The 11633-nt window shown below is 38.5% G+C and overlaps 2 protein-coding genes across 2 annotated transcripts; one reads left to right on the plus strand and one right to left on the minus strand.

Moving 5' to 3' along the window:
* Nucleotides 1–1167: 1167 nt before the first annotated feature.
* Nucleotides 1168–8537, minus strand: plekha8 (pleckstrin homology domain containing, family A (phosphoinositide binding specific) member 8). Its single transcript, XM_068323175.1, has 13 exons — nt 8292–8537; nt 7716–7832; nt 7450–7605; nt 7207–7328; nt 6824–6982; nt 6671–6711; nt 6323–6450; nt 5470–5815; nt 4663–4748; nt 3915–3973; nt 3473–3674; nt 2998–3059; nt 1168–2915 (listed from the first exon to the last, which is right to left on the minus strand). Exons 1-13 carry the CDS (start codon nt 8329–8331, stop codon nt 2718–2720), a joined length of 1716 nt encoding a protein of 571 aa, XP_068179276.1. The 5' UTR covers nt 8332–8537; the 3' UTR covers nt 1168–2717.
* Nucleotides 8538–8691: 154 nt separating this feature from the next.
* On the plus strand, nt 8692–11594 carry fkbp14 (FKBP prolyl isomerase 14). The gene is made up of 4 exons (XM_068323178.1): nt 8692–9035; nt 10501–10652; nt 10742–10869; nt 10968–11594. The coding sequence occupies exons 1-4, from the start codon at nt 8839–8841 to the stop codon at nt 11124–11126; spliced, it is 636 nt and encodes a 211-aa protein (XP_068179279.1). The 5' UTR covers nt 8692–8838; the 3' UTR covers nt 11127–11594.
* The last annotated feature ends 39 nt before the right edge of the window (nt 11595–11633 follow it).

Here is an 11633-nt window from a genome sequence, read left to right on the forward strand (position 1 = left end):
GATTTGTTCTAATCTCTATCTGTTGTGGGAATGTGAAGACAGTGATTTGATACTGTGCAGAGAGTAAACAGGCGCTGATGGAGATGCTATTGATGTTCTGTCAGAGCACTTGCAAACAAAAAAAAAAGGGGGTAAAAATGATGCTGTCAGCAGATCTTTGCAAAGCGCTGTGTTCTTCTAAACAGGAAACAGACCACGCAGTGAAGTATCTCTGTTTTCTCAGACATGACAATTGGTTTTTGGCTGTTGGTTCTGTCTTGATGAAATCCACTTGGAGCTGAGTCTGTGCCTGGAGATGCCCGGAGATCAACACAGTGATTCAGGCTGAGACATGGGCAGCCAGCCAGTATTCCAGCATTATGTTTGAGGGTGGACTTGACCATCTAACTCATTAGTGTGCTGTATTTCCCCGTCTAAATGACATCAGGACAATTTGTCTGCTGAGATGCCCGAGTAAAAGCTTACTTTGGCATATTTATTCCATCAGGTGCATTCCCCCGACCAAGCCAATCAGATTTGGACCACAGTTGTCTCAGTGCAGCACTGAATGTCAGTAAAGATGCAGAGGCCAACCTGATTCACTGCTCTGTAATGAAAAGCTGTGCTGTACATGCACAAGAATCAAGTGAAGTTTCATTTCTGTAGGGTTTAAAACCTGCTGTACACACTGATTTATAGCCAGTGGCTGATTGTAGTTGGTCAATTTTTACTCTACTGAACATGAGTAAAAATCACATCATATGTTCCTGGTAATATATGACGAGAAAGGATCAACTTTTTTTTCAGAATACACACCTCCAACTTTTTCATGAATAGTAGTTACAGACAATGGATTGGTTCATGGATGGATGGATGGAACTTTGATAAAACAAAAGTTCCAAAATGCTTTAAATAAAATGGATTAAACATCAAAATAACTACTAAAATTAAATATCAGTTATGAAATTTGCTAAATAAAATTGAATGCCTGAATTATTAAAAGCTTTGTTAGAGACAAACACTTTTGGAGTCGTTTTTGTCAAGTTGTCAATTCAGGCAGTAGACTTTCATCATATCCTCCAGCCATATGTAAGAAGCAGGTATTTTGATCACAGGTGAATATTTAACAAGGATGAAGATTGAGAAACCTGACCAGTTTTATATACAAATCACTATATTTGATTTCAATACATTTTGAATCACCTTATTTATTATGTAAATACCAAATAGCATCTTATATACAATCATAGAAAAACAAGTCAAATGTTTGCAATATTGACATTGCATTTTCAGAAAATCAACTTGTTGCTTGTCTGTGATGTAAACCGGACTTATTTGAAGCAATTTTACTGCATGAGTTCCTGAAAACCACAACATGAAAACAAATTTAAAACACTGTGCGGTATAACACGGTACAAAATCCCTGTGTGGATGTCCCTGCAATTGTTTAAATGGCTCAATCGATCTAAGGACAGACAACCAAAGGAAGGGGGGAGCCCACCACTCACTACTTCCCACTGCTAAAATCAACAGATGTAAAGTAAGTACAACTGGTAAGAACACTCAAGTATAAATGGAACAGTGCATGGACAAGACTGAAAGACATGTAGAAGATATTACTGTTCACTATCAGTATAGAGATGAAGAAGTAATTAATGTTCACATATATAATTTGTCTCCTATAGGATTATTAATCAACTTAATTGATTTCTAGGCCTTAGCCTATCATACTTCAGAGTCATCCATTAGCATCTCTTTCAAAGCCATGCATTCAAGACCCAAGCCATGTTGACATTGATTCCTTAATGTGAACTTGATAAAGTGAAACATAATAAATAGACACTGTGACAATGCATAGGTTTGTGCAGAGGATGTTCATATAAATAATTAGCAGTAGTCAGTATTTAAACAGCATCACTGTACAGGTATTGTAGTGTGGTACTGTAGGCAGCAGAGGCTAAAGCCATTCACATGACAGCTCCTATTTGGTCCCAAGTCTCCAATATATTAAAAAAAAACATTATAAAAAAAAGATTATCAACCTTCATGACCTGTTGTAAAATTAGAGACAGAAACAAAATCATTTTGATGATAGCGTCCAATAAACTTCAACAGTTAGTGCAAGAAAAAAAAAATCCCAGTATGCAATTTCATTACATACATTAGGCATATGTTGGGCACATCCATCTGACATTGTTTTTAGTTAGAGTGCTTTGTGTTAGTTAAAATCAACACCACATTCTAGGAAGCCAGACAATCTTGATTGAAAAAGCTCTTCACCCCCAATCAGTTCAGTCGAGCCAAATACACGTATGTACCTTTAAACATGTAAAGTACATAAACAGCCACAATACAGTGACATATTGTGTACCCCAAAAAGATTTCACCATTTATAATTGTGGTTGGGGTATGCATAACAGGATATAAACCCACTATACTGTTAGTGATACATTAAACAAGACCCAGACAGTCTATTTTGGCAAACAATCATATCTTATCTGTTTACCCTCACGGGCTCAGAATTACACAGTAATGTCTTCTTCAAACCTAGACACTCTATTGTTAGAGGTTTAAAACCACTGGAAACACCCACACTGACACCAGACATGCTCACACTAAACTGTACACGGGATGCACTTAGACCTTCTGGTATCTACTATGGACATTTGGATACCACTCTGCCCCTGTGGTCAGGGTTGGTCATTGCTTGAGGTCGGATCATCACTAAGATCCGTGTTCTACACCACTTCATCTGAGTCCAGGTTGTATTCTTCATAAAGGCCATCTATGATTGCCAGCTGCTGCTCCATGGCAGGCAGATACACTCCCAGGTCCCTTTGCAAGCCGCTGGTGAAGCCTTTCTTCAGTTCGTCACCCTCGCTTGACACCAAGGCGGCGGTGAAACCGTGATAGGACGGGGCGGCCCTCAGGGCCAACTGGGACAGCACAAACATGGGAAAGTGAAAAGGTAACCCTCCGAGAAAAAAAAAGCATTCGTGAGGAGGAGGAAACACCTACCGCAAACACACCTCGCACAACCCATCCGTGGTATTGACGAAGAGTCTTTCCATAGGCAGTATCTGAGGAAGGAAAAAGAAAAAGGAGCATGAGAAATTGTGAAAATTACCAAGAAAGTTTGATGTACAGTGCGCCCTCATTATTTGCAGGAGAATAACAAATTCTGCAATAATTTCAACGTTTATGAACCCTCCCCATACTGCTATTAAACCACCTTTTATCTGTATTGCCTTTTCCCACACTCTTATCAACCGTTTAAAGCACCTTTGTGTCTCACAGAAGTCCAAGACTGACGGAACCAAGTGTATTTCCGCATGCCGTCAGCCAATAGAATGCACATACGGTATAACGTGACTGCCTACCAAAACCCGCGATGAGGTGAAGTCGCGAGTTTTGATGCGTGAATGCACACTGTATACTTGTATTTGTACCTGTTCTTGGACCCCTACTTTTTCATCATTGAAGGCAGACTTACTTAGCGCTCCCTGGATGTCTTGCTGTCCGGCACTGACTGCTGACAAGAACTCCTTGAGGAACTTCAGACCTCGTGTGAGCCAAAGCAGAGCCTCGGTGGCCGAATTACGAACCTGGGCCACATCTGTGTGGACTTCATGAAGCACGATTGACTGCAGAGTGGGGAAGCTGTCAGGATCTGACATCAGCTTCTGGTGAATTTTCTGAAAGGTTTACAAAGTGACATGAGCTGGAAGCAGACCCTGGTAGGTAGTCTGAATTTGAGCCAAAGGCAGAACTACAGATGACTTATTATCAAACCTCATTAAGTCACTTGATTTCAAATGCGGTGACAGAAGTGTTGAACTATTATTGTGGTTTTCAAGTTAAAGTGGACCATGTAATTACATCTATATAATTATGTAATCTTTTTATCAAGCAGTGAAATGGACGTGCTGACATACCTTAATATTTCCAACAAAATCCATTTTAACTGGCGCAAACACTGTCGACCCCAGTTTGTCTGGGAAGAGAAAATCCACGATCATTTCTTGGTTGGAAAAAAAAGAACTTTATCTTTTCAGTACACATTTTTTTAAGACTGTAACGTCCTTGTGACACATCTGCAGACCTAAAAAAAAATAATCCAGCAGGATGTAAACACTTGTATCTGGACCGATGTCAAGAAATCATTACATTATTCATTTGTTGAGAAGAGCTACAAATGAGCGGGATTTAATTTATGAATGAAGACTAGATATCCATTATAAAAGCTGGTTATTATGAAAAATAAGTGAATATTATGTATGTGTACATTAAGCACTGCTGTTGAATTTTATGTAACTAATATCTTTCACCACCATATAAATCTTGACTACCAACCATCTCATCCACCCTCTCCTAAATACCCGGCTGAAACCGCTATAGCTCTCACACCTGTTCGAGTTACTAATAAATCCAGCAAGAAAAAACAAAACCCATCTAGAACATGCAGGATCAGAAGAAAACGACATGAAAAAAGTTTGATAGAAAGATTTCACCCCCTCCTCAACTGAAGAAGACATGAATGACAGCATGCACAAATGAAAAGAAAAACATGAGGATGATTTCCTGTGAAGGGTATAAAGGCTGAAATGAACATATGTGGTGTATCAAGATAAAGGAAAAAACAATAAGTTTAAAATGTGAAGAGACTGAAAGTAATCGGCCTACCTAATACAGGTACTATTGCATAGCATGAGTCCAAAAACTCTTGAGTAGGGATACCATTGTCGTCATCCAGTCTTATATCACTAAATCTAAAAACGTAGAACAGATTCAAAAAAGAGAATGTATTAAAAGTAAGTACGCCATTTCAGTTTTTATTTGATCATATCAAACAGAGAAGAAAAGAACATAAAGGTCAAAACCAGTCCAGAGAAAATATTCACAGTGTCATGCAATTTGGTAAAGAACAATACCTGAGACTATTCTGCTATATAGTCACAACTTGACAGAGCTGTTTATTTTCTAAAACTGTCCCACATTCAATATGTTAATACTTTATTTCCCTCTTAAGAGCTGCATAATCGTAAAGTGATACTATAATTATGTTTACATAATTACTAAACATAACAGAAATGATAAAATTCTAGTCCACTGCTCAGAAACACTCTTCAGTCATTAAAATAGAAAGTTAACTATGTTGGAAATACAGAGTGAAACAAAAAATATTTACAAACCCAAATATCAGATGAGGGCCTCTCTGTGTCATGTCATCAAGAGAGAACACACTAATATAAAACACTTATCATGACATCTTCAAATGGATTCAATTAAAAACCTTCAAAACATGATATTGTAGAGATTTTCTATGCAACACGACTGTAACAATTGATATATAAACTACGTAAAGAAGTGCCTCAAAGACAAAAATACTACATATATGTTAGATATGTTAATCTAAACACTGTCATAGGTAAATATCAGTACAGTAATGTGTTCTAAAGGATGTGACCTTCCTGAGTAGCATTTTCATACCTGTGGCTCATTGTGCTGAAGAAAGTTTCCACCTGCTCATCATCTTCTGACCCCATTGAATCTCTGCATGTCTTATCAGCATGTTGAGTTTCCTCTTGGTTGTTAACAACTTCCTGTTGGTGTCGAGGGTTTAAAACGGTGATGACTTCCTTATTGTTGTTCACATACTCCTGATTTTGGTCTAATCCATGCTGATCCTCGTGTTCTGCCTTCTTTTGATCAGCGTGATCATCCTCCTCTGCCGGTTGGTCGTATTCTTTAATCTCAGAGATATTCTGGGTAGTGTGTAAAGTCACTTCAACTGGCTGCTTGTGGACTGTTTTTTTTTCATTGGCAGCATTGATTTCTGTATGACACAATAGAAAAACAGAAGACAAGCATCCAGGACATGGTTTCAGTCGAGGAATCTATTACAGAGAATCTAAAGATCACTTTTCCTCACACTATATTTACAAAATTTTCAAATAAAATTTTGCATTTTGTTCAACTATGATTCCTTTTCTTTCACTGCTGGTGCAGATACATGAAGACTTCAGTTCATCCTTACTTTTACTGTTTCAGTACAATTATATTACAAAACTCAAGAGCATCATTACATTTTAGAAAACATTCTAAGTATTGTTTTACTGAGCACTGTGGGTGTAGACATTCAAACCAACAACATATAAGTTCAGACTGTGAACCGGAAGTGGAAACGTGACGGTTCACCTCCGGACCACTGCCAAGGTGCTTCATAAAAGGCAACAATCAGTGCACATCAGTTCAGATGAAGTGCACACAACCAGCAGACTCCTTCAGCCTGGTGTGATTCTCTTTAAAATGGTATGCCGGTTTGGTTGGAGAGTTGGAATACCTGAATTTCCTGATGGGGAATAATGGTGCTCTGGTCTATCTGGTCCATCCGGTCCCTTGGTTCCAGAGTCAACTATCTGGTTCTCTTGTGTGTTTCCTTCTCCTGAAGTTTCAGCCACATTACTCCATCTGGAATAAATTTTAAAACATGATGTGAATTCTAAAAGCCTAACCATTCTGTTGGGCAAATATGGTATAACCGGTGACTGAACCTATTGTCATAAAAAAAGCAACATTCATTACAAAATGTTATTGTGACAACAGAGTACATATAAAATAGGATTTAAGTTGTGTATTTTTATACACATGACTTTCAAAATCAATATGACAGTTATCAAAAGGAACTTACTTTTCTACAAGATTTTGACTTAAATTGTCAACTGGTTTTATCTGTTGGAGAAATAAAATGAGATTATAGAGTGTATTTATTTGTGAGAAAATCCAGAACAGTGTATTCTAGTTCAATTTTGTCATCTGATTAGACACAGGAGTACTTCCACACCTTTTGAGGTTTGATTGCTGCTACTGGAGGCGATCCCGGAGGACTCTGTGTTACCATATCTGGACTGAAAGTATGATTTGCTATCTGCATGCATTCCTCAAGTGTCTTAAGGAAAGTAGTGCATGTAGACTTCACAATGTTTCCTGTGTCGACGCTTGTCTGTAAAGACATGCAAACATACAAATTAGCTGACACTACCACATAACACCCCACCCTACATGTAACAACTGCTGAGTATGTTTAGTAAAATTGTGCCTAATTGTATAAAACTACATTTTAAAAAAAAAACCCCACACTGGTATTAAATTCTTCTACCAATAGGCTGTATGTAGATGCACACCACCCACAGCTTCTCTTATTTCACCGTCTCATCTGAACCTTACCTCTGCTGTGTCTGCCAGCTCATCATTCTCTTTGATCTTGTTAACTTGTTGGAGAAGAAGGTCACAGTACAATCTGAGTTCTGACATCTTAGTTTTCAGCGCCTCCGTGTTCTCCTGGAGCTCTGAAATAAATAAAAACACCAAAATGAATCAACATTTTCAAAAGACTTATAGTCGTACAATAACTTACTACTTGTGCGAGAACAATGTCGTATATATTTAAAAGTTATGAAATCCAAATACCCTTTTCCCTCTTTGTTCTGTTGTCTGTCAGACAAGCTTTGGCTGTTCCCAGAGCCACCAGCCATTTCTGCCTCTCAGCTGCATTGATGGCTCTCAGGTAAAAGTACTGCTCTCCAGGTATGGTCAGGTCAACGCGGGTCGAGTCAGAGGAATGAACTATTCATAAAACGGAAAACAAGAAAACACTTTGTCAGAAGAACGATCGAGCATCAGACGAGACACACAGACGGAAACACAGTGAGCAGAAGAAAGGGGGTCAGACTAACCTTGGATCTCACAAACAGATATCTTAATACTGCCCTTGCAACCTTTCCAGGCATCTTCTTGAGAATCATAATAAGACAGCGTTCCTCCGTTGAGCACGAACCAACGAGGTTGCCAACCTGAAAATGATGCTTTTATTAAGAACCTTTCGTTTACAGCAATGAAGCGACCTAATTACTTTAAATACTGCTCCGTGTTTAGCTTGGTAAACCGCGGTGGAATTAAGCCCCAAGCTTCGATATTTAGTTGTTAAATCTGATTAGCGCTATTACAACAAAATGAGGGGGGCTGGGTGTATTAATGAGCACTACGGCTAAACGCTTTATAAAAACAATTACCTCCCGTTTCGTTTCATATATAATTAAACCAAAGTCAAATGATTCTTGATAGTTTAGAGGGGATCGATCGTCAGCACCGATAACTGAATCGGACGCTGGCTTAGCTGCGGCTAGCTTGCCTGTTGCCTGTTAACGCTATCTCCAACTCGATACAAGTGACGCTGTCATGCTAGCTAGCTGTCTCAACAAGAGCACTAACATTGTACGGGAAAATACACAACAACCAAGGGATCTACTCACCGCTTATGTAATTGGTCCATTTATATAGAATTCCTTCCATTTTTTAATTACGTGTTTTTTCCGTTCATTACTTGTTAATCATAACAATATATGAAACACAGCTGACTGCAGTGACTCCATCGGGCCCAGAATGTGATTTGTGGAGTAACGTCCTCTTCTTTCCATGTCAGCTACGTAAATAAAGTGCGTAAACTTTTCGTGAATTCTGCTGTTGCTGGCCGTGCGAGAGGCCGACGACGTCCAGTCGTTTACGTCGGAGGGGAACGCAGGGCCGTAAAGCGTGACTCTGGTGATCGACACAAAGAGTCACCAATCAAACAAGAAAAAAAATTAAAAGGGCGGGTATTCAGAATAAATGTATCCAATGGATGGATGGACAGCAAAAGGAGGCGGGCAGCTAGCGAAACTGTGGACGTTTCATTGCAGAAGTTGGCTGCCACGTAGATGACATTTTTGTCATATTTCTATTTAAATGTTGTATTTGATGGACATGTTGAAATCATTTTTTCCCATTGTTTTTGATTAGGAGAGCTTTTTTGGGATCACAATGATTATTTTTTATATTTTTTTCTTATTTTCCTCGCTGTTGGTGTGTGTCACTGGAGGTAAACTGCCTGAACCAGAAGTGAAAATTGAGGTTTTACACAAACCCTTCATGTGTCAACGCAAATCAAAATATGGAGACATGCTGCTTGTTCATTACGAAGGATTCTTGGAGAGTAATGGCACCCTGTTTCATTCCAGGTAATTTGTTACCGGAAACTTTGCTAAAAAATGCTGTCAGAAATGCTGTTCGGGTCTCCAGTAGTTTTGCTGAGAGGACGTTTTTGTACATCTAATTCAAAACTGTTGGATTTCTCATCAAAACTTTAAATAAAAAATATCCTCAGTAATTACAAAATACACGTTTTAAATGATACTTTATTTAAAATGTTTATCCAGTATCCAGGTTGCTAATATTTAAAAAAAAAAAAATCCAAATTGCATAAATAGCTGCGTTCAGCTGGACATCTGACACCTGGGACTGATTCATACTAACCCTGTTCATCCAACTCGTTATCAGAAGAATGAAGTTAACCAGGAGGTTTCATCAGTTGCACATGATGCCATAATAAACAAGGTGATTGTAATCCACGATGAGATATGTTATCTCCAACTAGAGAGGGCTTGGAGCAGTGATAGATATCTTAAGACGTGTAAAAGTCCAAAATCCCTCCATGTGTGGAGTAAAGACATGTCCAAGAACCTGAAGGCCTCTCTCACCTCAGTAAAGGTCAGTGTTCACGGCCCCACCATTCTAGAAGCACTGGACAAAAATAGCATCTTTGGAAGAGAGCTGAGATGAAAGCCACAGCTAGCCCAGAAAAAATGAAGGTTAATTTAAATTTTGCCACAACACAAGTTCGGTAAGCTTTTAAGAGAATACTCTTCTGTTTGGATGTACAAAAAGAACATTCAAGCATGAAGGTGGTGGAGCAGAGTTGTGGGGATACTTTTCTCCCTCAGGGCCAGGTTTAATTGGAAATGAAGGAATATGAATTATTCTTTCCCCTGTTTTGTGGGTGGAAATCCTTTCATCAATCTGTGAGTTAAAGCTGAAGTGCAAGTGGACCATGCCTCAAAAGCAGATATCAAGCATATAAGTAATTATACTTCTGAAAGGCTAAAAGGGAATAAAAGTGAAGGTTTGGAGTGGCCTAGTTAAAGTTTGAACCTTAATTCCTTTGAGATGCTGTGATGGGGCATCATGAAACAAATGTTCATACTCACAAACCATCCACTGAGGCTGCACTAAAGCGGTTCCGCAAAGAAAAGTGATGTCAGAGATGGATCTTCAGTTCCTACTTGTGCTTAGTTGCAGAAATTGATGGTAAATGTGGCACAAGCCATGTTCAGAGAGACAAATATTTTCTCACAGTTTCACAGATTTATTGGTTAATATATGTGATAGTTACTGGGTAATATCTCTTATGAAAAAGATTGAGGAGATATGTTTTATATTTAATCACACAGTTTTGTGTGATTGAGAAACACATCAAATACAAGTCTAGGGTGGTCCAGTCCCTTTTCACAGGACTACAAAACTATCCCACTAATTGCTGGTTCCTGTTCCAAGTAGTTAATATGAAAACCATTCACATCTTGTGGTATCTGTCATCTGGACTTTCATTTCTCATAATCTGTAATGGATCTTTGTAATTTTTTTCAGCCATAGAGATGGGAATCAGCAGCCAGTTTGGTTTACTCTCGGGAGCCAAGAGGTGATCAAGGGCTGGGATAAGGGTCTGCAGAACATGTGCACAGGAGAGCGAAGGAAACTAACTATTCCTCCAACTTTGGGATATGGAAAGGAAGGAAAAGGTAACGTAGCCACGTCGAAGAGGTCTGTTTATTAAAACCTCCCTGTCTTTCAGTTTCACACAATATCTGTGCTTTTTATTTGTTCACAGGGAAAATTCCTCCAAGCAGTACCCTCGTTTTTGACATTGAGCTCATGGACATCCAAAATGGTCCCAGATCACATGACTCTTTCCAGGACATGGATCTTAATAATGATTGGAAGCTCTCCAAACAGGAGGTGAGGAATTATTTCAACTGCCTTTCTTTATGCAGTTCTACTAATAGTAGACATACTGTACATGTGTTACTGTCATTGTTGTTCTACTTGCATTACAGGTGAAAGAGTACCTGAAGAAAGAATTTGAGAAACATGGATACTCACAGAATGATACACATCATGAGTTGATGGTAGACGACATCTTCAACAACGAGGATGAAGACAAAGATGGCTTCATATCTTCAAGGGAATTTGTCTACCGACATGATGAACTTTGAAACAATAAACAACAGTTGTCTGTGTAGGTTCTCAGTTATCCAAAGGTGTTTAAATCAAACCAGTGGATTATAAGACAGTTTCTTGAAGATGTTTCGCCTCTCATCCAAGAGGCTTCTTCAGTTTCAAGTTGGAAGAACTGAAGAAGCTTGTTGGATGAGATGAAACATTTGATTGATTTAACAGCTTTGGATAACAAACAATAGTCTTGTTTCAGACGCTTCCCACAAGATAGATGCATGGATTGGATAATTATGGATGCATTAATAGGTTTTTTCTACTATTTTTGATGAGTTTCACCGATATGTTCTTGGTTTTAGTATAATTTGAACGGACCAGTTCAGTTTGTCTCATTTCATGGAAAAAGAGGTCCAATGTATTTATATTTCAATTCTCCATGCACTGATAAAATATTTAGGTTACAGTATTGAAATAAAAGTTATGTATGAAATAAAAAATTTTTAAAGAGCCATACTGTGTAACTGTGCTAACATTTATGTTTTCAATGT

This window comes from Antennarius striatus, chromosome 9 (assembly GCF_040054535.1).
Source record: "Antennarius striatus isolate MH-2024 chromosome 9, ASM4005453v1, whole genome shotgun sequence".
In the NCBI taxonomy this organism is placed as follows: domain Eukaryota; kingdom Metazoa; phylum Chordata; class Actinopteri; order Lophiiformes; family Antennariidae; genus Antennarius; species Antennarius striatus.

Excerpts from the sequence above, each read along its gene's own strand:
- plekha8 (XM_068323175.1), bottom strand. The coding sequence starts at position 8,331 with ATGGAAGGAATTCTATATAAATGGACCAATTACATAAGCG. Across the intron at positions 7,329-7,449 it reads CAGAACAAAGAGGGAAAAGG|AGCTCCAGGAGAACACGGAG; the intron begins GTATTTGGATTT and ends TATTTATTTCAG. Across the intron at positions 6,983-7,206 it reads AGCTGGCAGACACAGCAGAG|ACAAGCGTCGACACAGGAAA; the intron begins GTAAGGTTCAGA and ends ATGTCTTTACAG.
- fkbp14 (XM_068323178.1), top strand. The coding sequence starts at position 8,839 with ATGATTATTTTTTATATTTTTTTCTTATTTTCCTCGCTGTTGGTGTGT. Across the intron at positions 9,036-10,500 it reads GGCACCCTGTTTCATTCCAG|CCATAGAGATGGGAATCAGC; the intron begins GTAATTTGTTAC and ends AATTTTTTTCAG. Across the intron at positions 10,870-10,967 it reads GGAAGCTCTCCAAACAGGAG|GTGAAAGAGTACCTGAAGAA; the intron begins GTGAGGAATTAT and ends CTTGCATTACAG.